Below are 24463 nucleotides of genomic sequence, written 5' to 3'. Positions count from 1 at the left end.
ATGTATTCTAAATTTGGTGATATGGGTTTGGCTAGATTGGTTTTTGATAAAATAGGTGATAAGGATTTACTGGTTTGGAATTGTTTGGTTGATGGGTATGTCAGAAATGGTGAGGTTGAGTTTGCGTTGAAGGTGTCTGATGAAATGCCCAAGAGGGATAAGTTTACTTGGACGTGTTTGGTTGATGGGTTGTGTAAATGTGGTAAAGTTGAGGTTGCGAGAGAGATATTTGATCGCATGGATGATGGTGATAAGAGTTTGGTTACGTGGAATGTAATGATTCATGGGTATATGAAGTCGGGGAAAATTGAATTGGCGGCTGAATTGTTTGAGACGATGCCAAAGAGGAGTTTGATAAGCTGGAATTCGATGATAGATGGATATCAAGGCAATGGGTGTTTTTATGAAGCTATGAAATTGTTTGAAGCGTTGTTGAACGAGGGGTTTGTGCCGATTAATGCAACGTTGTCAAGTGCTCTTTCTGCTGTTTCAGGTTTGGCTGTTCTTGGTAATGGGAGATGGATTCATTTGTTTGTGGTTAAGAATGGATTTGAGGTGGCTGGTGTACTTGGTACTCTGTTGATAGAAATGTACTCTTAAGTGTGGCAGTATAGAGAGTGCTTTGGCTGTCTTCAAAGGAATAGCCAAGAAGAAATTGGCACATTGGACGGCTATAATTGTGGGGTTAGGAATGCATGGTTTGGCTGATCAAGCTCTTGAGCTTATTACAGAAATGCGCAGAATTGGAATGAAACCGCATGCTATAACTTTTATAGGTGTGTTGAATGCTTGTAGTCATGCAGGCTTGGTAGATGAGGGAAACCAAATTTTTCAAATGATGATAAATGAGTATAAAATTGAGCCCACAGTTGAACATTATGGTTGCCTTGTCGACATTTTATGTTGAGCCGGGCATCTTGAACAGGCGAAAAATATCATTGAGAGCATGCCAGTGACTGTGAAACCCAACAAAGTCATTTGGATGAGTTTGCTTGGTGGTGCTAGGAACCATGGAAACCTGGAAATTGGTGAATATGCAGCCCGTAATTTGATTGAAAAGGATTCAGATGCTCGTACTGGGTGCTATACTGTACTTTCTAACATGTATGCTGCAGCTGGGAAGTGGGATAAAGTTTCACATGTAAGAGAAATGATGAAAAACAGAGGAGTGGTTAAGGATGCTGGATGCAGCATCATTGAGTACAAGGGTCAACTTCATCGGTTTATAGTGGGCGATAAATCACATCCTCAAACCCAGGATATATATGCAAAGTTGAGGGAAATAAGGGAGAAACTGAAACTGGAGGGACATGTCTGACACAAGCCAAGTTCTACTAAACATTGAAGGTGAGAAGGAAAAAGAATCTGAATTAGAAAACCACAGTGAGAGGTTAGCCATTTCGTTTGGCCTCATCAATATGGAAAGAAGAGCTCCTATTCGCATTATAAAGAACCTTCGGGTTTGTAACGATTGTCATGCAGTCACCAAACTCCTCTCAGCTATCTATGATCGTGAAATCATAGTGAGAGATAACAGCCGCTTTCATCATTTCAAAAATGGATCATGTTCTTGCAATGACTTTTGGTGACACGTTGCAGATCTTTGATGAGGTATATCAGTTTAAAAAATTGTTACAGATATATTATAAGGTTGAAATTCATTATGGCTTCTTTTCGCATGATAAAGATCCATGATCATATTATATAATCTTGTGCTCCTGCTGTCATCTTATTTGTGTAGGAAATTATCCGTGTAATCTTATTTGTGTAGAAAATTAAATTACTATAAACCCATAAGTGAAAATTACGGTCTTTCATATCAACCAGCATCTTCTGTTATCTTGAAGATTAAGAAAAGGATCCAACCATGATTTGTCAGACAGAAAATAACAAGTTTGAATTCGACATGAAACTGAGTTTTTGTGCAAGTGCAATGCTAAAAGGAACAATTTTTTTTTACAACACATAAATGATCAATGGTATAGTGACAAAATTTTACTTCTCATTTGACACATCCAAGTGCATGGTTACCTACGACCTGATTGATTTGAACCCATTCTTACCTTTAAGTAGTTGATGATTTTATTTTTGGCTTAGGTCTTTTGTTGTCTTGTTTGTACTAATTAACATAAAATAAGAGATATAGGTTACGGAAAATTAATTAAAAACATGACTAAGACAGCCCAATAAATATTCTGAACTCATGCACAAGAGTTGACATTTCTTGGGATCCATATTTCTAACATATAATCAGCCACATACAGGTTCTTCTGCTTGTGTAGTTACATTGGTGAAAATAGGAGTTAAATACAACAGAAATGCAAATAAAAGCAGAAGATTCAGCTCAAGAGGCCGCCATGTCTTGGCGTTCTCATTGTCCGGGGACGAAGTTAGTAGCGTATGCCCATGCGTTGTTGGCAACAGGGTCAGCAACATGGTCGTAAAGGTTCTGAACGGGGCCCTTGCCAGTAACAATGGCTTGAACAAAGAAACCAAACATGGAGAACATAGCCAATCGGCCGTTCTTGAGTTCCTTGACCTTCAACTCTGCGAATGCATCGGGGTCATCAGCAAGACCAAGAGGGTCAAAGGCACCACCAGGGTAAAGTGGGTCCAGTCCTTCACCAAGTGGTCCTCCACCAACTCTGTAGCCTTCAACAAATCCCATGAGCACAACCTGAGTAGCCCAGATTGCAAGAATGCTCTGAGCATGGATCAGGTTTGGGTTGCCCAAATAGTCAAGGCCACCCTCAGAGAAGATCTGGGCACCAGCCTTAAACCACACAGCCTCACCGAATTTAACACCGTTCTTCTCAAGGATCTCAGGGAAGGTACATCCCAATGCACCAAGCATGGCCCATCTGCTGTGAATTACTTCAAGCTCACGGTTCCTTGCAAAGGTTTCAGGGTCAGCTGATAATCCAGCTGTGTCCCATCCATAATCACCAGGAAATTCACCAGTCAAGTATGATGGAATTTGTTCAGAGAATGGACCCAAGTACTTGGGACGGTCTGGGCCATACCTGGTTTTCAAAACAGATCATACCAAGTCAAATATATGAAAACAAATTATCATAACCTTACTTCAAATATTAGCACATGACGTTGCTTCTGATTTGATCTTTACAAGATAACATAATAACTTTATGTAGCTGTATCACCAGTTAGTTATTAACATTTGATTTGATTTCATTTAATTTACTTCATTACACATGCATAATCACTGGCTTTTGGGTCTGGCCCAAGTTGCTAAGATTTAGTTATTATGTTCTTAAGAGTCATAATGAGATAAAGGAGTGTTAAAAACTATAACTTATTGTATTTTAAGCTAATTTTGACTGTAATTGAACTACTTACCAAATGCTTTCAGGAGCACTCTTCACAGTACGACGCATGGTGAAGCGACTTTGGCCAAAGCTACCAGCTTTCCTGATGAACTCATTTCCTTGTTTCAAACCAGTCTTTCCAGTGAATGCTGATTGTTGGATTGCAGAGGTGGCCATGAGGGCGTTGAGGTTTCTTGATGTTTGTTCTCTTTAGTGGTATAAGCTAGTGTTGTTGTGAAGAATGAAGAAAGGATACAAAGGTTTATAGAAGTGTTGGGAGTGGCCACGGTGGAAATCATAAGATATTGTAGATTAGGATATGCACAAGTCAGCAACATCTTATTGGTGGTGAATTAGTATGTGGATTCCCAAGCTTATATTTTGTAGTGATATTGTGGCTCTCTTTGTGCCATGTGGATGCATTGATCTGGTTGCTTAGATGTTTTGGAGAGGTGAATGTGAGCCAAGGAAATTAGGTCCACCAAAGCTGAGAGAAATACAGAAACTTGGAAGGGTTTGGATTGGGAGTTTGAGTGAAAAACAGCAACATCTTTTTATTTTGCTATCAAATGCATCTCGTTTACATAATAATTTCAAATACATCTCAGAAATTACCAACTTAATGTTAAACGGATGGGTGAATTTAATTGCAATTTAATGAATCATTTTGAAATGTACATAATGTGAGAAACTAATTTGATACAATGTGACAAAATAAATTAAATATTACACATAGTATAGGTAACGTAGGAGACATTTCTATTTTTTCCCGGGGAATCTTTAGAATTACCACTGCTTAGCTTTCAATTTGCCTCTGACCATCAAATGAAATGTGAATAACCCGAAGAATTACAGACTAATGTGCAAACAAAACTTAATTGTGTGACCCGAAAAATAACATTACAATTACAAGAATAAAAAGTTCGATTTGATCTGAACTGCTCATTCTTTTCTTACGCGTATTGAATAGAACACTTATCCTTACGTCAAGCATTGAATTTCATGTCTCAATTAAGAGGAGTCATGAAAAGAACAGGCTCCGAATCTCATTCCTTTTTCAAATCCTGCATACATATTCACTAACAAAAAAATGCTCATTTTTTTTATTTCCATATAAATAAGATTTCATTGCACTTTAGTCTCTAAAATATACACAAAAAAAAGTGTATGCTGTTGGTCAATGAAAAGAAAAAAATGTGAGGCTAAAACACACTATAAGAACTAAAAACATATCAAACCCTATATTATCTATTATTACAACTATATGTTGAAGAGAAAAGAGAGAAAAAAAAACACGAAAATAAGTGGCTTAAACCACGTGAATATGAAGATGTACAAGACAAACAGGCAAAGGAAGACTTGGCTGTAAACTGTTCAACCTCAAGAACACAAGGTGGCAGTTAATCCCAACTAAATTACAAAATTGGCTCACGTGGTTATCTAATTTCACAATTCACAACTATCCTATATAATATCAAATGTGAAAAAAATACAATGAAGAGAATCTATTTCACAAGTTGACCCCAACTTTAGATTTTTAATATAATTCTCAACCGTACATGTATAATTCAAGTCACATGTTGATCTCCACCTCTATTCAGTTTTGTTTTTCTTTTGGAATGACAATGTTAATTAATATGTTAGTGGACAAGTGAGAAATTATGTTTGGAGTTAAAAACTACATATAATTTCATGTTAGAATTAATGATGGAATAAAATCCATTTCAATTGAGATTACTTAAACATGTGAAAATTAATTTTATGTATCTGAAATCATTTTTGGTTCCCTTTATGGTCCGATACATATATACCGAGGGCAAGAGGCAAGAGAGATGAATGATGCCTTAAATATCACAATAGACACATTAAGTATGCATATTTGAAATCTAAACTTTACTTCATGCAAATATTGTCTCATTCAGATCAAAATTTAAACCACCTGTGTTCTTTTCTATTCTTATTGACATACATTCTAAAAGTCTATCAAGTGGTAACAAAGCCACCTTAGAAATGTCAACTCCTCTTGTTCAAAAAAAAAAGAAATGTCAACACCTACTACTACTTCTGAAAGAGATTGGCGTAATTGGGTTGAATTGCATGATAGCCAAAGATATTGTTGACATTGGTAAATTTATTAATTTTCAGTTTAATGAAGATACTTCTAATATGTTTGTTGTGCTTGGGAGCTAGTGGGTTTTATGTATTTAGAAGACTAAATTGAAAGTTGTTAATGGCTTTGTCTATGAATCTATGTGGGAAAATTCAAGTTTTGGGTATTCCTACAGACCATCTATAATATTAGTTGACATGATTAAAGTGAGAAAAATCATCATAACATTTTTTTTTTTATATTAACAAAGTCATCATAAAATATAATATTAGTGAAAGAGGGGTGCATGTACACATTTGGAAGGAAATTCTACCACACAACGAAAGATCAAATAAAATTTTATCATCAATGAAACGATTAAAGTTGGAAAAATCATCATAACATTTTGGGTAGCCCATAACTGGTTTTGGCAATAGACCTTTTTGAGCTTATAGTTTAACATAATTTTTAGGTGTGAATGAGCAATTCTAAAAGTGAAATAGAGAAAAAGATAAAAATCGAAATTAAAATTTCAATTTATCAAAAATTTAAAAGAAAGATGAGAAGTATAAAAAAGATCCCACAAATGAGTCTAACAAGTGGTTGGATGAGGAGACAATAAGGATAAATCAAATGATATAAAAATATAATTTTATTTTGTAGGCATTAAAAATGATATTTTTAATATTTATAGGAGTCATTTACTTAATTAACCTAAATAAATAAATTATATAAGATAAGATAATATTTTTGTAACCATTTTTTTTTGTCAAATAAAGTCATGCCACGTGTCACATAACATAAATCTCCGTTAAAACCTTATTATCAATGATCGATGATATTCGTCCAAAAACAAATATAGAAAGAGCTTTTTTTTCTACAATGTTTCTTTATTCATTCACTCACCGCATCACCGGTAACTGATTTCCAAACTCGATGGAATCATAACTTTGTCGGAAAAGATTCAAGCTCGTCGGAGAAGAACGTGCATTCAAGCTCCCCATTGTCTATTCTATATATCGTGGACCTCTGCAAACAGTTGGTGGGCAACCACCATATGCTATGGTTTGCAGACCTTTAAGAATATGTGCGAATACGCAATTCGTTACTCTTGGTTTGTGGTGGTTTGTAAGTTAGTGGTTGATATAAAAAAGAGTAAATTACAATCCCCTCCCCTCAAAACTGTTTGAATTACACTCTCCTCCACTCTTATGTTAAAATATACACTTCCCTCCCCTCTTATTGAAAATATATTAGAAAATATTTCACTCCCATCCCTTAAAAAAAGCTTGAATTACACTCCTCTCCCCTCTTATGTTAAAATCTACACTTTAATCCCTCAATAATCTTTTTTTATTTCTAATAATCTAGAAAATAAATAATTAACCTAACATACTTTGGAAAAAAATAGCATTGCCGATCTATTTTAATATAATCAAAATTTAAATACATATTTTTTGTTATTTCTTATTGACAATTTCATTAATATATAGTTTTAAACCCTAATACAAAATATGAAACAACCCAAAATAAAATTAAAATATGTGAAAAATTACTAAAGACAATAAAGTACGGTTATTTAAAAGTTAATTTTATACTCTAAAATATAAAATTAATAGCAAAATATTTAAATTTAATTATCATTGACATTATTATAAAGAAATGAATATATTTTTTGGTGGTTAAAAATTAAGATATATATGATAAAAATATTTATTTAAGTTAAAATAAATTAAAGTGTCGTGCATATTTAATTATTAAGGGAGGAAGTTGTAATTCAAACATCTTATAGGGGATGAAAGTATAAATTTTTCTTTTCAAATGAGGGGAATATATATTTTAACATAAGAGGGGAGAGGTCTATAATTCAAGCAGCTTTGAGGGAAGGAGAGTGTAATTTACTCTTTTTTATATCAACCACGAACGTACAAACCACTACCATATACGCATCGAAAGGGTGTGGGTTTGTGGTGGTTTGTAGGTTAGTGGTTGATATAAAAAAATATAAAATAAGAACTAACTTGAGCTAATGTGCCATTATAGAAAAGTTTTTCTTTGTTGGTCCAATGCGCTAGTGGTATTTATAATCATCATTTTACCACACTTCATTTATATGTATTCATTCATGCAAATATGAAGGTTATTAGGTGCCTAAAATCTAGCCTGGGGTTAAGTGATTTTGAGGTTGGAACATCATCATTACTTTATGTTTTTTTGTTACACATCACTACTTTATGTTTATTTTTCTCTTATATTATATTTTTTTTCTAATCATATTTTATTGTTTTTCTTTTATCTTTCTCTGTCATAAAATAGACAAAATTACGGTAAAGTTACAGGCAAATTCTATGGTACATCATCATATTTGAGTGTACCGGTACACTCATTCTTTAAATTCATAGTTAAATGAGTTATTTTTTTGAAGAAAAATGTTATTTTTTTATCATTTATAATTATAATAACTAAATCTTATTCATCAAAAGTGTCAACGAAATAATTTTTTATTTTTTTAAATTTTTATCACTCATAATTGAGAACATTCATTATTTTTTACGATAATATGTAAAAAAAAGTTACTATGATTCTTATAAACAATTAAATGATGTTTTTTCTTATGAAATGTTGTTATATAAAATATAAATATTGACAAATAGCTATTTACTACATAAAAAATAATCGTTCATTTATAAAATTAAGAAGCAGAGTATCAGTACACCTCATTTTGTGAGTGTACCGTAGAAGTTCCCAAAGTTACATTGACTTTTCCATCTTAAAAGTCATTGAATATCAATCTCTACCTCTAGTGTCTTGTTGTTTTATGGAATTTGGATTAAGTTTACCCGCATAAATCCATCTGTTGACCCACTTTTGTCCAATCATATACTGTTTTACTAGATTTGTTAGTACGTGCATTTCAACCTCTCTAGTTTCTAGATTTGAACTCATAGGTCCATGCATGCACAATAATTCAACCTCATATCAATTTTTCTAGAACATCAAAGCTAATTAGTTAAAGATAAGAACAACATTTAACAAAAGAAACCACGTATCCGTCAAATGTTTGGAAATTTGGAAATGAGGATGAAAAAAGCTATGACCGTTTTGTGGGGTCCCGGTCTCAATCCTGAGAATACAAAATGAATAAGCTAATTAGTTAAAGGAGTAATTCTTTTTACAAATGTATTACTCCTTAATACAACTTTTTTACAAGACTAGTAAAAAAACTGATGTATTAAGTTGTAGCACCTTAATTAAAGTTAAACACCCTAAAAAAGGTCTTTTTTTTGTATTTCAAGCTCAATCAAATGAAAATTGAAAAATAAAAATGAATAAAATTTAAGGCGAAGTTCCCCTAAAAAAATAAGGTGAAGTTAGTAACTTTTGCTCAACTATATTAAATATTGGTTAAAATATGGTTTTGGTCCCTGCAAATATGACTCGTTTTAGTTTTAGTCCCTGTAAAAATTTTTTGTTGTTTTGGTCCCTGTAAAATATTTTGTTTTTGAAAATAGTCCCTCCAGGGACTATTTTCAAAAGTAAAATATTTTGCATAGACCTTTTTAAAAATCAAACGATTTTGTAGGGACTATTTTTCTAATAAATGGGTTCAGTTATCATGTGTCATGTGTCCAAATCATCACAAAAGTGGGACCAAGGACCAAAATCAAAACGAGGCATATTTGCAGTGACCAAAAACAAAACAAAAAAATTACAGGAACTAAAACCAAAACAAGATATATTTGCTGGGATCAAAACCATATTTTAGCCTTAAATATTCATTATAATATGATTATTAGAAGTTAAGTAATTAGAAAGTTAGTAATTTGTTTCACTATTTTTTGTGTAGTGAGAAGTTTAATATGTTCAAGTTTTTTGCCCACGAAAAAATTTAAAGTTTAGTTTAAACTATATTTACTATTTTATAAAATGAGGTAGTCACACATTTTAAATAGAAAATGTTAAAAAAAAAAAATAAAATTACAGCTATGACTTATTTTTTAAAATTACTTACTCATAGTGAAAATATGGGAAAACAACAAACAAGCATTTTTCTCTCTCGAAAATAAAAAAGCAAGCAAACATTTTGGTGACATAAATTATAGTGTTTGCTCAATTTTAATATTGAATGCATGCATTTTTACGCGTGAGTGTGTGTGTGGAGTAGGGTTGGAGATAATAAACTTAACCGAAGACAATTGTATTGTGTGGTATCTATATTATGGTATGTTTTATTTCTAAAATAAAATAAAATAAAAAAACTAAATTACGTATGTTTGTGTTTGTCCGTGTTATTGTGGAATATTTATGCTATGAATAGATTTTTTTAAGGGTACGTTAACTTGTGATATAAAAACACTTTTTATTTTTTTTTATAGTGGTTAGAATACACCTTATGAGGTGAATAAGTGGGGTGTTCGGGGTTCAAACCCCGGTCCCTGCATATAATAATGTATTGTCCTACCAATTGAGCTATGCTCACGGGACATAAAAGAACATGTTAAAGAATTTATTAGAAGTAATTATAAGAACTTGTACCTAAGGATATATGTTAGCATTTCCTAAGATCTAGTTCTACTTTTTACTGATTTTTTATTTTTTTATAGAAAATACCAATTAAGTTGAATTTATAATCTTTCCCCTTCCATTTAGTGCAAGGAACTCAAAGGAGAAAATTGGTAAAAAAAAAAATTATTAGGTGGTGGCTAGAAAAAACAAATGAAGCCGCCGGCCAGTAATGATAAAGACTTTTGCTACATTTTTGACATAGCTACCCCATACATCTGCCTCATAAATTTTTTAATTATTATACTATTATTACTACCCCTAATTCGTTACGTGCAATTTTTCATCCTAAGAGACACGCGTCTAAAATGCGGCAACGTGGCAGGTATCCAACCGTGCATGACATGAAATGAAATATAACATCAAGGGCAGAGATTTAATGTGACTTTTGTTCCCTCTAAATTGCATTAACCTTTATGGTCTATAAAATGGAGCCCAGGCTTTCGTTAATTTAGCATATACCTCAATACAGTTAAGAGACGTGCATGTTCAATTAGCAGCTTAAAATCACCACTTCCAACTGATGTTAATTGTATGAGCTTACTAAATCCTCAACTCAATTATTTTGTATTGCCAAACATTTTTTCTTCCTTGTTAGACCATATTTTGTGTCTAAATTCTCAATCTCATTCCACCTAACACCTAAGCTTATTTTGTGTGTAAAAACATTTCTTGAGAACAAGTGTTACAAACAAATGTAAATCTGTTTCAATTTGAAGAAATAATCATATCACAAAGGTTGTTCAATTCAGTTATATTCCTTGTTCTTCCTGCCTTCAATTCAACCATAACTGTCACAACTAACAAACATGACACAAGCAAGCATGTCCTTAGAATCAGATGGTGCCAACATAGAACTTGGTGCTAGCTTACTCATTACTACCACCACCACCACTACTACCAGCAGTAGCAAGTACAACAAGAAATGGCGTAAAAGTTTATACATAGGGTTCCTTATCTCCTTGAAGAAACCTACAACTTCTACTGAAAACTACCAAGAATCTCCTCCACCATCACCAATCTCTTCAGTACCATACACTTCATTGCCTCCTACTCCTCCTGCTAGAACCTCCTCTGCAAAATCTTCTGTTGGTATTGATATACCCTCACATACTCAAGAGGGGGATATTGCTGAAATTGTGAAAAAGAAGGACTTGAAATCTCTTCTTGAGCTTGGTGGGATTGGCATAGTTTGTGATTTTCTTCATGGTCAAAGTCAACACTCATCAAAGGTATCCTAATCCTCTTCATTTGGTGTTAGATCATTTTATTAAGTAAAAAGGAAAGGAAAATCACTAGGAACCAATTGTTTGAGAAAGATGTACTGTTTTGTTTTGTTGATGGAATTTTGGTTTTTATGGAACAGAAAATCACTAGGAACCTTGGAGTAAGCTTCTCTGGCATTCTATGGAATAGCTGCAAGCACAATCTTTACACAATTTCAATGCTGCTGATTTCAGCCTTTTTGTCCTTTGCCACAGAGTTCAAGCAGGAGGGACCCAAATATGGTTGGCATGATGGTGTTGCCATGGTGTTCGCTCTTCTACTTCTGATTGCATTCTCTTCAATAACTAACTTTTGCCGTGAGCGGAAAATGATGAAGCTTGCAAAGAAAAAAGGTCAGTGGAAATTCAATGTTAAAAGACGTGAAGCGTCCAAACCTGTGCCTCTCACCGTATCTGATATTGTGGTGGGTGACATGGTCTATTTGAGTCCCCATGATGAGGTTCCTGCAGATGGTTTGCTAGTGAGTGGTGACACTGACATCCTTGTGCTGTCTGAGGGAATGAAAAATGAAAAAATTGATTGTGAGGAGAACCCATTTCTTATAGCTGGCTCAAAGGTGATTGAAGGTCATGGATGTATGATTGTGACATCCGTTCCAAACAATTCGAATTCGACAGAGATGAAGGGCTCAATGGGGTATCATCCTAAAAAAAGAGCACTTTTGGAAAGTCTAATTGAGAAGCCAATTTCCTACCTTGACAAAGCTTCTCTTTTTGTCTTTACACTTGTTGCACTTGTGTTGTTCATTCGCCTAATATGTAAAAAAGATGTGGATGGAGGAGGGTTGCCAGATATTAAAGGTAATAATGTTTCAGTTGGCTTATTGACACAACTCCTTGAGAATATTTTCTCGAGACCACGAGGAAGGATTTCCATTTTGGCAGGTCTTTTTAGTGTTGTAATACTGTGTGTGCAACATGGAGTGCCAATTATGGTTACTCTTTCTCTCCATTACCAGAATGATAAGGTAGTGTTGGATCAAGAAGCCGTTCTTAATGATTTGTCAACTTGTACAACAATGGGGTTGGTAACTGTCATCTGCATCGATGTATCTGGCGAGATAATATCAAAACCAATGGAAGTTAACAAAATTTGGATAGGGGAGGCGGAGACAGATATCAACAAGGTTGAGGAATCAGAAACATGTCCAGTTGTACTTGACAAGCTTAAACAAGGAGTTGCTTTATCAGTTCTTGCATCAAGACTGTCTCCTTCGCCTATGTCCAATTCGTTTGTTTCCTTGGCAGAAAAAACATGGGAAATGGACATTGAATCTTTCAGAGAAAATTTTCACATTCTTGAACATGGCAAACTGGATTCTAACCAAGAGGGTGGTGGAGTTTTGGTGAGAAACGTTAGGGACAATGAACAAGTTATGCACTTGCACTGGAGTGGGGCTGCATCCACAATATTGGAAATGTGTTCACAGTACTACGATAGGCAAGGAAAATGTCATTCCATGGAAAATCAGAAAATCAAATATGGACAGGTGATTCAAGATATGGAGGATAATGGCCTTAAGCCAATTGCACTTGCTTATAGACAAACACAAGTGCAAGAACTCAAGCAAGATGAATTGACCTTGTTGGCACTGGTAGGTCTCAAATACAAGTGTCGAGAATCGACAAAAAAAGCTTTGAAAAATCTGCAAAATGATGGAATACATATCAAATTGGTCTCGACGGATGACATCATGGTAGTGAAAGAAACAGCTTGTGAACTGGGAATAGAAGTGCCGGTAGACGGACACCTTGAAGGAAAAGAACTTCAATACTTGAATGGCAAAGCTAGATTAGTTAAACTGGGTAAAGCCATTGCAATGGGAAGCTTCAGTCCTGAAGACAAGCTTCTCATGGTACGATGTTTGCAAGATAAAGGTGATGTGGTTGCATTCATTGAAACACAACAGTTGATGACTAATCATACTTCAGAAGTTCTAAAGATAGCTGATGCAGGAATAGTTCATAACTCTCTAAGCAAATTAATTGGTAGTAGAGAGGGTTCTGGTTTATCTATCACATGTTTCAGTGCGCTGAAACCAATTGTGAAGGCTGGCAGAAGTGAATATCACAATATTCAAAAGTTCATTCAACTTCAACTGACAGTTGGTATATCAGGGCTACTCATAACCTTGATTACAACAATATTCACAGGAAATTCTCCTCTAACAGAAATCCAATTGATTTGGGTGAATGCGCTAATGTGTCTTCTGGGTGGCCTAATGATGGTGATGGAATTAAGTAGTGAGGAAGAGCTTGTCAAACAACCATATGATAGGAATCAACTGATTATAACCAAGAAAATATGGAAAAACATTGTTTTTCAGGTTTTGTATCAGGCTTCTGCCTGCATAATACTTGAATTTGGGGGACATGTAACTGACAGGGAAAAACAAGTAAGGAAAACCATGATCTTCAATACATTCTTCTTATGCCAGCTGTTCAATCTGCTCAATACCATGGGTTTTTTGAAAGCAGAAGTTTTTAAGATTGATGTTCAGAAGCACTGTTTCTCAGTGGCTTTAGGTAGTTGTTTTGTTATGCAGGTAGTGGTTATTGAGTATGCAAAAGGCCTGGCATATTGCATGCGGCTGAATGCCACTAGATGGGCCATCTGTGTCATGGTTGGTGCTTTTTCATGGGTACTTGAATGGATCTTGAATAAGATTCTTTCAGTTTTTTTCAGCAACACTGATACTTCACCCCTGGACCCTCCAGAGTCTACCCCACAACCTTTATTCTATTTTTATTGCGGGCTTCCATTTATGATGCTTCTTTTGTTCCCTTTAGGACTAGCAGGTATTAAATTTGATTGACTGTTAAGTCATCTTAATGTAATAGTGCCAGGTATATATACCAGTTTAGAGTTTAGGTGATGCTTTACTGTTTTTTTTTTTTAAGAAGGTGATGCTTTACTGTTGTATCATATGCATCTTCAACTATTTTTGCTACATTTTACACATACATAGATTTGCAGTGTAAACATGTGATTTTTACTCAGACACGGCTAGTTTAACCAATTTCAGTATATTACAATATCAATGTTATTTGTGTGACACAAAAAGTACTACTTTGGTTAATAATAGAAAAAGTTTCATTTCAACACAAATAGTAAGCTATTGTTTGAATTCATGCTAGGTCATTTCAACACTGTGTATGTAATGGTGTTAAAACGATATACAAGAAACATTGCTTTTGATATTTAACCTTTTTTTTTTTTACTTATGGTACTGGCATAGATGTACTGTATACCATAACTTCTATCCAGAACCACTACCAAATATGATACAGGGTTAAAGTGTGAATACAATGCATAGAATAAAAGAATGAACACGAAACTTGCATTTCACATGTAGCACAAACTTTCACCAGCTTGTATTACGGTTAGAAATTATCTTCAACCACACTATTCCATAGGAGAAGGCCCTTCTTCAATTCTGTTATCACCACTATGCTCACTACCCAACATGACTGCCATTAGCATCAACTTGCCGGCAACTGGAAAATCTTTGTGCTGCATCAATATTGTTTCAACTGAAGAGCTCATATCCCCCAAAGTTGAAGTCTCCATGTTTTCTTGTCTCAAAGGCAATACCTGGTCAAACCCTTCTTCAAAAGTTTGACTTTGGGGTGCATAACACCTGCTTGAAGCCTGGAAAAGTACAGTATTTTTCAGGTTCTGTACGGTTTCCTCGTCACTCCATCCTTCAACCGAGTATGAATCATGGAATTTACTCCAATCATCCTGACTGGCAGCCTTCTTCCAGCAATCCTCCAAAAGTTTTCTGTGGCTCTTGCGAAATGAGGAACTGGTCCATGCAAACACGTCAAAGGTCCACAACGAGAACTCCGGCTCTTCACCTTCCAAGCACAATTTAATTAAGTCTTCTGGATGAAGCAGCTGATCATCCACAGGTTCCTTATCTTCAAGTGAAGTGAAATGTTTCATTACTTCCTCCTGCAGGCCAAGTGTATTAGTGAAAAAGATATGAACAGGATGTGACAAGGCTTATCTATCAGTGCATGGTTCAGCAAACTCTCATGAACTAAAGCAGATAAGGATTTCAAATGACAGTCGGCACATAAAACAGTCACACAACTTCAACTGCCTAATGGCAGACAATTCCTTTGCAAAACATGTATTACCTCCGTGACTCCGTCCCTATATATAAGACCCTTTTGGCCAAAACATAAAAATTGTTGAGAATGTACATTCTCTTTCAAAAATTATCCTTAAATTATTAAGAGAGAGAGAGAGAGAGAAATGATTCTCTTCATTTAATTAGGGGAATTATTGTGAAAAGATAATTAATGTATCTTGTCAGTTGAAAAGGGTCTTATAAGAAGGGACAAAAAAAATTCACAAGAGTCTTATATATAGGGAGGGAGGTAGTATTAAGAATTGATACCAATTTATAAGAACATGACATATTGTTAGAAAATAAGGAGTGCTAGCAACACTCCCTCAATCACTCTTTTCAACACTCATTCGCTTAATTCATATAAGTCTCACCATTTAAGAAATAGGTCCCACATAAAGTGGTAGGACCTACATGAATTTCATCCGGTAACAGAGGAAGTCTTGGAAAGAAAATGATAGAGCGAGTGTTGCTAGCACGTAGAAAATTTAGGGAAGAATTCCACATAATAACTGTTTAGATTGCAGAATTTCGACTATTTTTAAACCTATGTCTGACAGCCCCATTACTTTTGCAAATGACTGGATAGCTTTCCTCTTCATATACATCACAGCCTAACACTCTAAATCTAATCATTTCCTACCAGCTAATTGGGTGGGGTTACTTACACCTATAGGACTTTGTAAAGAAGAGTTTAATTGAAAACTAAAAGCATTTTAGCATCAAGGCTCGTGTTTATTCTCTAAACATAGCAAGTTCACTTTTAAACTTTGGCTTTATGAAGTCCAGGCTTCATATAGGTCTACTATTTTCAGTTTCAATGGATGATGATCAACACAATCAAGAAAAAGAAAAAAAAAAATCTTCAAATTGAAATTGAAATTTTCAATTATACTCAAATATACCTGCAATTTAAGAATCTTCAAATCAGCCTCAATGCGATCAACCTTCACCTGAGTACCGGCATCTTTGCCAGCTGTTGAAGAGAATGTAATAGTATTTATCATAAATGCACTTTATTAGGCATCTATTATTGAAATGTTGCATACATATTAGAAAATGAAGGTCTGAAAATAAAACACCCTTCTTTTTTTGGTGATTTAAAAACTAGATCTAAAGGTTAACATGATATAAAGTAGTGGCTTACAAATCACACATAAAGCGTAAGTTAAGTCAATGCTTAAGGAATGTGACAATTTCTGCTGTATCTATGAATATTAAGCGGCATAGGCCATGATTTAAGCACAAAGAACGACAGCACAGAACATATTTATGGGAGAAGCAAATAAAAGATTCCCAAGCTTCGAGGTTGTGATCCAACAATTCCCAACCATAAGCAAAAGTGAAACAGCAAAGCTGCAGCCATTACGTGGCTGCAATAATTGATATTATCGGATAGCCTAAAACCTCACATGCTATTGATACGAACTAGGTATTTTATTCCGAGAAAGAGGGAGATAAACTTCAATTGACAAGGAAAATAAAAACCTATAATCTCACGATAGTATCTATTACAGAAAGAAAATATCTAGATGGAAGGGAAAGGAAACAATCTGCATAAGGCATGAAAAACTACACAATAGCCATACCTGCAAAGGCTGCAATCTTAGATAGATATAAAAGATTCTTTCTGTCTTTCAGTTTCAACTTCATATCCACCTGCTCGTTCTCTTCTATCACTGCAGTAGACTGCTTGTTTTGTGTGAGAGCCAATGCATGAAGTGTTTCTGAAGCAGAGGAAAAATGATGAAGGAACAAATCGTGAAGCCAAAGAAGATCTGGATGCTCCTTCACGAAAAAGGACAGCTCTTCTGGAAATTCTTCCCCTAGCCTTAACAACTCAGAGAATTGTTTGCTTTCATGAAGTTTCTTGAAGACATAGTCACTAAATCCACCAGTAGATCCCGAACTCTCATGCTGCACACAAACCGCAACAACATTATAAAGGGGATTTGAAGAAAGCAGACACCTGAGAGTAGTATATCAATACTATCAAGAATACACTTCTTAAAAACAGGCAACAATAAATATAGAATCTTTAAGATCAAGTACCACCAAATAGATACCATAAACCATCGTTCCACTGCCTAATGTTTCGTGGAAGGATTAGGTTCTATTTAAAATTGCTAGTTTAGGTGGTATAAACAACTTAAAATGACTCTTTTTAGGAGCTGCGTAATAAGGCGCCTTTTCTGTATTGTGCAGTGGTGGGGAATGCAGTGTAAAGTTTTTGGTATACAAAAGCTCTTCCCAACATGAAGGTTTAAATGAAAGAAGGGAGGTAATTTATGAGGCGCAACTCAGTGAATTCGATGATACTTTGCGATTTGTGGTTGGGTCAAAGTAATATTTAAGGAGCATTGGCTGTTACAACCATAAACTCTAGCTATGGAATAGGACTGTTAATATTTTTTCCTTGTGGACTTCAGTCTTAGAACTGCAGATATTTATTTGCAGTAAAATCTCCCCCCTTAAAATACTATAAAATACTATAGATAAGGGTAGCTATGCTAAGAAATTCATCACTGCAAACATCTGGAATATGTGAACAAAAGCAGTACAAAAGGAGAAATCATACTCGTAAGTCGTACCATAACATTTCTCAGTAACTCTGAGTCATTTACATCACAGCATATTGTCCACATAACTTTGTAGCATCCGTGTCGTTTAGCGATTGATAGCAGATGCGAAGTAATCTTCATAGTGGCTTCTTCATTGAACTCTTCAGCTACTACAATAGAATCCTGCAAAAGTAATTAATTGAAGATTATACTCTTAATCAACAAGATGGTTGCGAGGATAAGGTAAGCAAAATTGAATAATAACCTTATAGGTAGCTTCAAATTCTTTAACTTGGTGATAAAGAGATTCAAGTAGTGCATCTCGTCGCTCCCAATATTCATTTAATAGACCTTTATGTTCTTCTCCACGCTCAATTTTAGCAGTAACAGCACCAGAATATGCCTCAAGTAGCACTTCGGTCAGTGCTTCTAAATGATTATACAACTCTAACTTTACTGTTTTATCAAGCCCTGATGTATCATTTAAGAACTGAAGCAAGACAGAACCAACACTCCATATTCCCTTCCGGACAACAGGTTGACAATACCAAGGTGTTAAACCTTCAGGAGGTGGATACCATAAATGGTTCTCATTCTTATAGTCAAAGCATGTTCTAATTATGGAAACACATGCATTTGAGAGTTCACACGCCCTCTGGATCTGGATTGCAAGCAGATGCTCTGGTCTTATAACATATTCCAACTCTGCATCTGAACAGTAAAAGAAATTTTCAAGATCTGAAACCTTACTGTAGAACACTTCAGCATTATCTCTGTCCATCAGGAGGACAGTGTTCCGGCGAGCTCTCTCACCAACTAACTGTATCATGTCCCAAAGGGCACCTGACATCTGAATATCTACATTAGAATTTGAGGATCCAACACCAGTTGAGCGGTTCTGGCTAATCAAATTTTGCAGTTCCCTCAGCTGAATCATTGCAGATAACTTTTCACCATGCTCCAAAATAATTTGCAAGGCATGTCCTAGCAATTGAAAAAACATAATTTAGTTACGTGTGTCTAACTATTTATTTTAAAACCTTAATTTATTCATTCAATCTATAAAAAAGGCTCAAAAAACAAAATCGTTTGTTCAATCATAAATTATTCTCACATAAAATCGCAACCTAATGACAACCAGAATGTATATCCACATGCTTATCTAAAATCAAAAGACTAAATAACAAAAATCATCCTGTCAACAACTTTCAAGTCTTTTATTCATTTATTCACTCCATTCCTCTCTAATTAAGTTTATACTATTTTAAAGGCTTAATAGCAGTTTTGGCCCCCCATGTTTACAGAAGTTGCGATTTTGGCCCCCTAACTAAAATAATTTGATTTTGGCCCCCTTTGCACTTTTGGCCCCCTAGGTCAATGCTGACATGGCGCCACATGTGTAATTTTTTTTATTTTTTATTTATATTTTTTTAATTAAATTTTTAAAAAAAGTATTTTTTATTTTTTAATTAAAAAAAATTAAAAAGTATTTTTTTTATTTTTTTAATAATTAAAAAAAATTACACATGTGGCACCACGTCAGCATTGACTTGGTCAAAATTGCTATAGGGGGCCAAAAGTGCAAAGGGGGCAAAACATAGGGGGCCGAAATCGAATTATTTTAGTTAGGGGGTCAAAATCGCAACTTCTTGAAACATAGGGGGCCAAAACTGCTATTAAGCCTATTTTAAAATCTCAAATGAGAGGCAAATGGAAGATAATTAATCCTCTATACTTTTAATCACACTATGAAGGCAGAGGAGCAGACAGGGTGGTAATAAGCTTCCATTCAGTATAGTTACTTTACAAAAATAAGCAACCAGTGAAAGAAAGAAAAAAGAAACACCCATTACAGTAATTTACAGAATACTTCACAAGAAAATTTCCCAAGAAGTATGATTGTTTTGCCATTTGCAAAATCTGTAATAAAGTGATCAGCCAATTACTATTATTATAATAATAATAATAATAATTATTATTATTATTATTATTATTTTATTTTTTTTGAAAGAATAATAATAATAATAATTATTATTATTATTATTATTATTATTTATTTTATTTTATTTTTTAATGATGCGAAACTATAAACATGATGGAACAACCAGTTTAAAACACAAGCAATTAAGTTAGTTGGATATGGTAGTATTGCGAAAGGGGTGGTTTGAAGATTAAATCAAAACATTAAATTTTGGAGAATAGACCACAAATTACATACTCTGCCTGGAACACAGCTCATCGTGGCATTTGGATAAGGCAAGAAAGTGAAGGAACTTTTGATGCTTCTGTTGTTTTTCCAAGAGTTGGGTGGAAACAACGGCCATGGACAAAATCTCTGCACCTCTGGTTGTTGTCCAATGTTTAGCTAAGGTGTCAATGATTGACTTGCTCATCCGCACAAAAACATTGGTTTCTCCATCCCTTTCAAATGAACCAGAAGTTTCTAGCTTTTCAAGTGACCCGTCAACTTGCCCAGATGACAAAAATTCATTGAAAAAACGATTCAGTAAAGCTTCTGATTCTTCATCTTGTGCAGTTCGACGTGTAATCCCACTCAAAGCGGCCCTTTGTCTATCTCCAGAACCCCATGCTTCAGAGCTAGCCCTTCTTGGAGCAAAATTACCAGTAAAAGTAAGATTCCTTGTCTCTTCTTGTGCAGATCTTTCATTTGAGCTGCCTTTGCGTGACAAGCTCCGCTCAGGTGGTTCAACCCCTCCAAGTATGACAGCCTTCTCTGGTATTACCCATATTCCTGCTTTCTCTGTTAATACAACCCACGCACCTTCTTCATAATCGTCTGCAGAAGGAAGAACTGAAGCATCTAATACTTTTCCAGCGTCATATGGTAAATCAAATTGATAGAGACGTGTAGCGTTTCTATGATAATGGGAGACAGTCGCTGTTCCATCGCCAGATATTATGACTGTTGATCCTGATGGCTTCCCCCCTATTCGAAGCCTCATGGAAAACAAAAAGTCTTCATCTTCAACTCTAGCTTTTGGGATTATAACTTCAATAGGGACTTTCTTCTCCAAAATCCTCTCATTTGTACTCTCTACATCTAATCCTGATTTATATTGCATGGTCAAAAGAGAATACTGCATGTAGCTTGAACTGCTAATCCGGTCCTTACAAAAGGTTGCAACGAGAATGGTGATCACTTTACCATGATCATCTACCTGCACATCAAGAGGCCAGATTCCCTTTTGACCTGCCAGATCTTTCTTAATGCCGAGCTCAGCATCTGTTCCAACAATTTCCTGAGACCAAAGCCTTGAAATATTCATACCAGAACTAAACTCGACTCTGAAACACTGTAACTCACAGTCTGTCAACACCAAAAACTGTCGATTTGATTCCTTACTAGAATGATATGGAAAACGCCATGTCAAAGACCTTGGGTACCCTTTGTTACTCACGAGTTTACCCAAATCACCGCCTTTGAGAGGGAAATGAGAAATAATTTCGTATACTTTCCTTCGACGAATGCCAGTAGGACTGCATTCAAATTGCCAAAGCTCACCACTTGAGCTACACGCAAGGGCAATACATGCCAAGCTATAACCGGGAACTACAGAAGCAATCACAGAATTAAATGCGTTCAATTCAGTCAAATCAGTTTCCTGCTTACTTTGCCGTGTCTGCCTCTTGAAGGGTGTTTTCTCACCAACAGCCTCCAACTCATCAGAAGACGCAAGACTAGTGACAGGAGCATTGCTCGATTGAGAATAGATGTCCGGCCAGTATATAACTGCCCGAGTCTTTCTATTGCACAAAACAACCGCAACATGTTTCGCAGCCTTATTTGATCCAAAAGAGGAGCTATCACAATTAACCACAGAAACCAACCAACTACCAGTATCGTAATTGGCAACATCATTGAAAGGAATCTCGAGAACAACACAATTCATAGAAGACGCAGGCGATAAGTAACTCCAAACAAAGACCTTGCTTCCACAAATGATCCAAGCAAGAGATGTACTCTTGTCAATCCCACCATACCCGCCACAGTCTTCAACTGCATCACAAAATTGCATCATAAATAAATAAATACCAAACACACACACACACACACACATCAAAACTATAAGGCATTAAAGGAGAACGAAATTATGAATACTACACATGTTTAATTGAGCCCTGTTTGGATAAACAGCTTCTTTGAAGCTTATAGCAAAGCGCTTACATGATAGGTGCTGATGTATAAGCCATTTCTATAACAAAGGATAAAATAGTTAAACTGTTTATGTATATGTTATAAGCTGTTTTCATAATCTATATTGGAAAACATATAAATATAAACTTAAAACAACTTATGAACAATGTTATAAACTGTTTTCATTAGTTCTCCCAAACAGCCTCGCAAAATTTATGTCAGTGGACACGCTCAAGTAAGTCAATTCAAACAGGGGCTAATTTATTCAATAAATTGATAAATGCAATAGTTTCTGACATGTTTATAAACTGTTTTCAGCTTACATTCATAAGTTCTCCACGATAAATTATGAAAACAGCTTATCCCTTACACGAAAACAATTTAACTTTATTTCATCTTTTGTTATAGAAATACCTTATACATACAAAATTGTGATGATAATCGCTAATGCTATGCTATAAGCTGAAAATTAAACTCTTCATCCAAACAAGGCCTAATTAATTCAATAAATTAATAAATGCAATAGCTTCTAACATGTTCATAAACTGTTTTGAGCTTATTTTCATAAGTTCTCCAATATAGCTTACAAAAACAGCTTATACCTTAAACGAACACAATTTAACTTTATTTCATCTTTTATCATGGAAATAGCTTATACATAAGCGCTTATTATGATAAACGCTTATGCTATAAGCTGCAAGTTAAACTGAAAACAAGATAAAATAAATTTAAATTATTTTTGTATATGCTATAGTATAAGCTGTTTTCATAATCTATCTTGGTGAACTTACGAAAATAAGCTGAATACAGCTTACTAACAATGTCATAAACTATTTTCTTAAGTTCTCCAAAACAGCCTCACAAAACTTATATCATTAGATACCCTCAAATAAGTCAATCCAAACATGTACTAATTAATTACATAAATCGAGAAATGCAATAGTTTATGAATGTCCATAAATTATTTTCAACTTATTTCCATAAGTTCTCTAAGATAACTTATATGAAAACAATTATAATTTATATGAAAACAATTTAACTTATATGAAAACAGTTTAAATTAATTTTATCTTCAAGAACTTGTGAAACTAAGCTAAAACAGTTTATGAACAATGTTATAAGCTGTTCTCATAAGTTCTCCAAAACAGCATCACAAAACGTACGTATGTCAGTAGATACTCTCAGATAAGTCAATCCAGACAGCGCCTAATTAATCCAATAAAATGGTGAATGCAGTAGTTTATGACATGTTCATTAACTATTTTCAGCTTATTTTCATAAAGTTCTCAAAGATAGCTAATAAAACCAGCTTAGTAAACAATTTAACTTTATTTTATCTTTTAGCTTATACATTTGCTATAAACTTCAAATTAAACTATTTATCCAACCAAACAAGGCGTAATTAATTCACTAAATTGAAAAATGCAATAATAATTCTTACATGAAACTCGTCTCTGCAACGAAGTAGCTTGTTCATCACAGACAACTTTCGGAAACTCGGAAACAAAAACCGGTTTAATCGGATCATTATCATCCTCTTTTCCATTTCTATTCACTTGTGGAACCCTACACATACAAAAACCAGTCAAATCAATCAAAAATTCGAGAAACAGAATTCAAACTCGGAATCAATCAGAGACGGTGAAGTACCTGGCGAGAACAGATAAGCGAGGTGTCCAAGGAGCGGGAGTGCCGGTGGGAGGACGGTTAGGGATGGCGGTGTCGTTGAATGAGGTTCGTCGGAGCGGTGAAGGAGTTACCGGAGAATCGGATAGTGTGGGAGGAGTGCGAGGATTGTTCTTCTTCTTCTTCGGTCCAGTTGAAAACATGACTGATTCGAAAATTAGGGTTTATGGAAGGGTTTTTGGATTTAGTTACAGTCACACTCTGACTAAGATAGTTGAGGAAGAAAGAAAGAATGAAAATATTTAAATCACAAGAGGGAAATGAAATGAGGAGAATAGATGGAGTAAGATGCTTTCCACTTTTCAATGATTGTGCACTGTCAGTGTAAAATCATTTTACACTTGCATGTAATGTGAGATTATTATTCCTTCCAGGTAGTCTTGCTTGGGCACATGCATTTAAACACACCAGATAAACACACACATCAAAAATGTATTTTTACTTTTTTTTTTTGACAAAAAAATGTATTTTTACTTAATTCTTTAAAAATAAATATTGTTCAATTATTTTCTCTTACAACTTTTTCTCATTATTATATGTGTGCCTAAAATTGATATGTTGGATATGTGCCCAAGTAAGTATTTTTCTATTCCTTCATATATATTGTATGATATGAAGAAACAATAATCTTCCATTACATGCGTCAAAGCTAATGAT

General features: G+C 34.7%; 4 protein-coding genes across 4 annotated transcripts; 2 read left to right on the top strand and 2 right to left on the bottom strand.

Annotated features, from left to right (window-relative positions):
- Positions 1-1318, top strand: LOC120580702 (pentatricopeptide repeat-containing protein At4g02750). Its single transcript, XM_039834777.1, has 3 exons — positions 1-571; positions 615-808; positions 926-1318. The coding sequence occupies exons 1-3, from the start codon at positions 1-3 to the stop codon at positions 1316-1318; spliced, it is 1158 nt and encodes a 385-aa protein (XP_039690711.1).
- An 839-nt stretch (positions 1319-2157) lies between these two features.
- Positions 2158-3573, bottom strand: LOC11434875 (chlorophyll a-b binding protein 215, chloroplastic). Its single transcript, XM_003617900.4, has 2 exons — positions 3358-3573; positions 2158-3023 (listed from the first exon to the last, which is right to left on the bottom strand). The coding sequence occupies exons 1-2, from the start codon at positions 3501-3503 to the stop codon at positions 2372-2374; spliced, it is 798 nt and encodes a 265-aa protein (XP_003617948.1). The 5' UTR covers positions 3504-3573; the 3' UTR covers positions 2158-2371.
- A 6877-nt stretch (positions 3574-10450) lies between these two features.
- Positions 10451-14294, top strand: LOC11434874 (calcium-transporting ATPase 12, plasma membrane-type). Its single transcript, XM_003617899.3, has 2 exons — positions 10451-11210; positions 11345-14294. The coding sequence occupies exons 1-2, from the start codon at positions 10788-10790 to the stop codon at positions 14078-14080; spliced, it is 3159 nt and encodes a 1052-aa protein (XP_003617947.1). The 5' UTR covers positions 10451-10787; the 3' UTR covers positions 14081-14294.
- Positions 14295-14335: 41 nt separating this feature from the next.
- LOC11434873 (nuclear pore complex protein NUP133) lies at positions 14336-24141 on the bottom strand. The gene is made up of 8 exons (XM_003617898.4): positions 23771-24141; positions 23562-23686; positions 20183-21982; positions 18230-18948; positions 17995-18147; positions 16993-17320; positions 16309-16379; positions 14336-15222 (listed from the first exon to the last, which is right to left on the bottom strand). Exons 1-8 carry the CDS (start codon positions 23947-23949, stop codon positions 14671-14673), a joined length of 3927 nt encoding a protein of 1308 aa, XP_003617946.1. The 5' UTR covers positions 23950-24141; the 3' UTR covers positions 14336-14670.
- Between the last annotated feature and the right edge of the window lie 322 nt (positions 24142-24463).

This window comes from Medicago truncatula, chromosome 5 (assembly GCF_003473485.1).
Source record: "Medicago truncatula cultivar Jemalong A17 chromosome 5, MtrunA17r5.0-ANR, whole genome shotgun sequence".
NCBI lineage: Eukaryota > Viridiplantae > Streptophyta > Magnoliopsida > Fabales > Fabaceae > Medicago > Medicago truncatula.
Note: the sequence above shows the minus strand (reverse complement) of the source record. Positions and strands in the feature narration are given on the sequence as shown.

Coding starts and splice junctions, on each gene's coding strand:
- LOC11434873 (XM_003617898.4), bottom strand. CDS start 23,949: ATGTTTTCAACTGGACCGAAGAAGAAGAAGAACAATCCTCGCACTCCT. Junction 18,148..18,229: donor AATTTGAAGCTACCTATAAG/GTTATTATTCAA, acceptor TTACTTTTGCAG/GATTCTATTGTAGTAGCTGA. Junction 15,223..16,308: donor TGAAGATTCTTAAATTGCAG/GTATATTTGAGT, acceptor CTTGGCCTGCAG/GAGGAAGTAATGAAACATTT.
- LOC11434875 (XM_003617900.4), bottom strand. CDS start 3,503: ATGGCCACCTCTGCAATCCAACAATCAGCATTCACTGGAAAGACTGGT. Junction 3,024..3,357: donor AGTGCTCCTGAAAGCATTTG/GTAAGTAGTTCA, acceptor TTTGAAAACCAG/GTATGGCCCAGACCGTCCCA.
- LOC11434874 (XM_003617899.3), top strand. CDS start 10,788: ATGACACAAGCAAGCATGTCCTTAGAATCAGATGGTGCCAACATAGAA. Junction 11,211..11,344: donor AAAGTCAACACTCATCAAAG/GTATCCTAATCC, acceptor TTTATGGAACAG/AAAATCACTAGGAACCTTGG.
- LOC120580702 (XM_039834777.1), top strand. CDS start 1: ATGTATTCTAAATTTGGTGATATGGGTTTGGCTAGATTGGTTTTTGAT. Junction 572..614: donor TGAGGTGGCTGGTGTACTTG/GTACTCTGTTGA, acceptor GTGGCAGTATAG/AGAGTGCTTTGGCTGTCTTC. Junction 809..925: donor CTTGTAGTCATGCAGGCTTG/GTAGATGAGGGA, acceptor CATCTTGAACAG/GCGAAAAATATCATTGAGAG.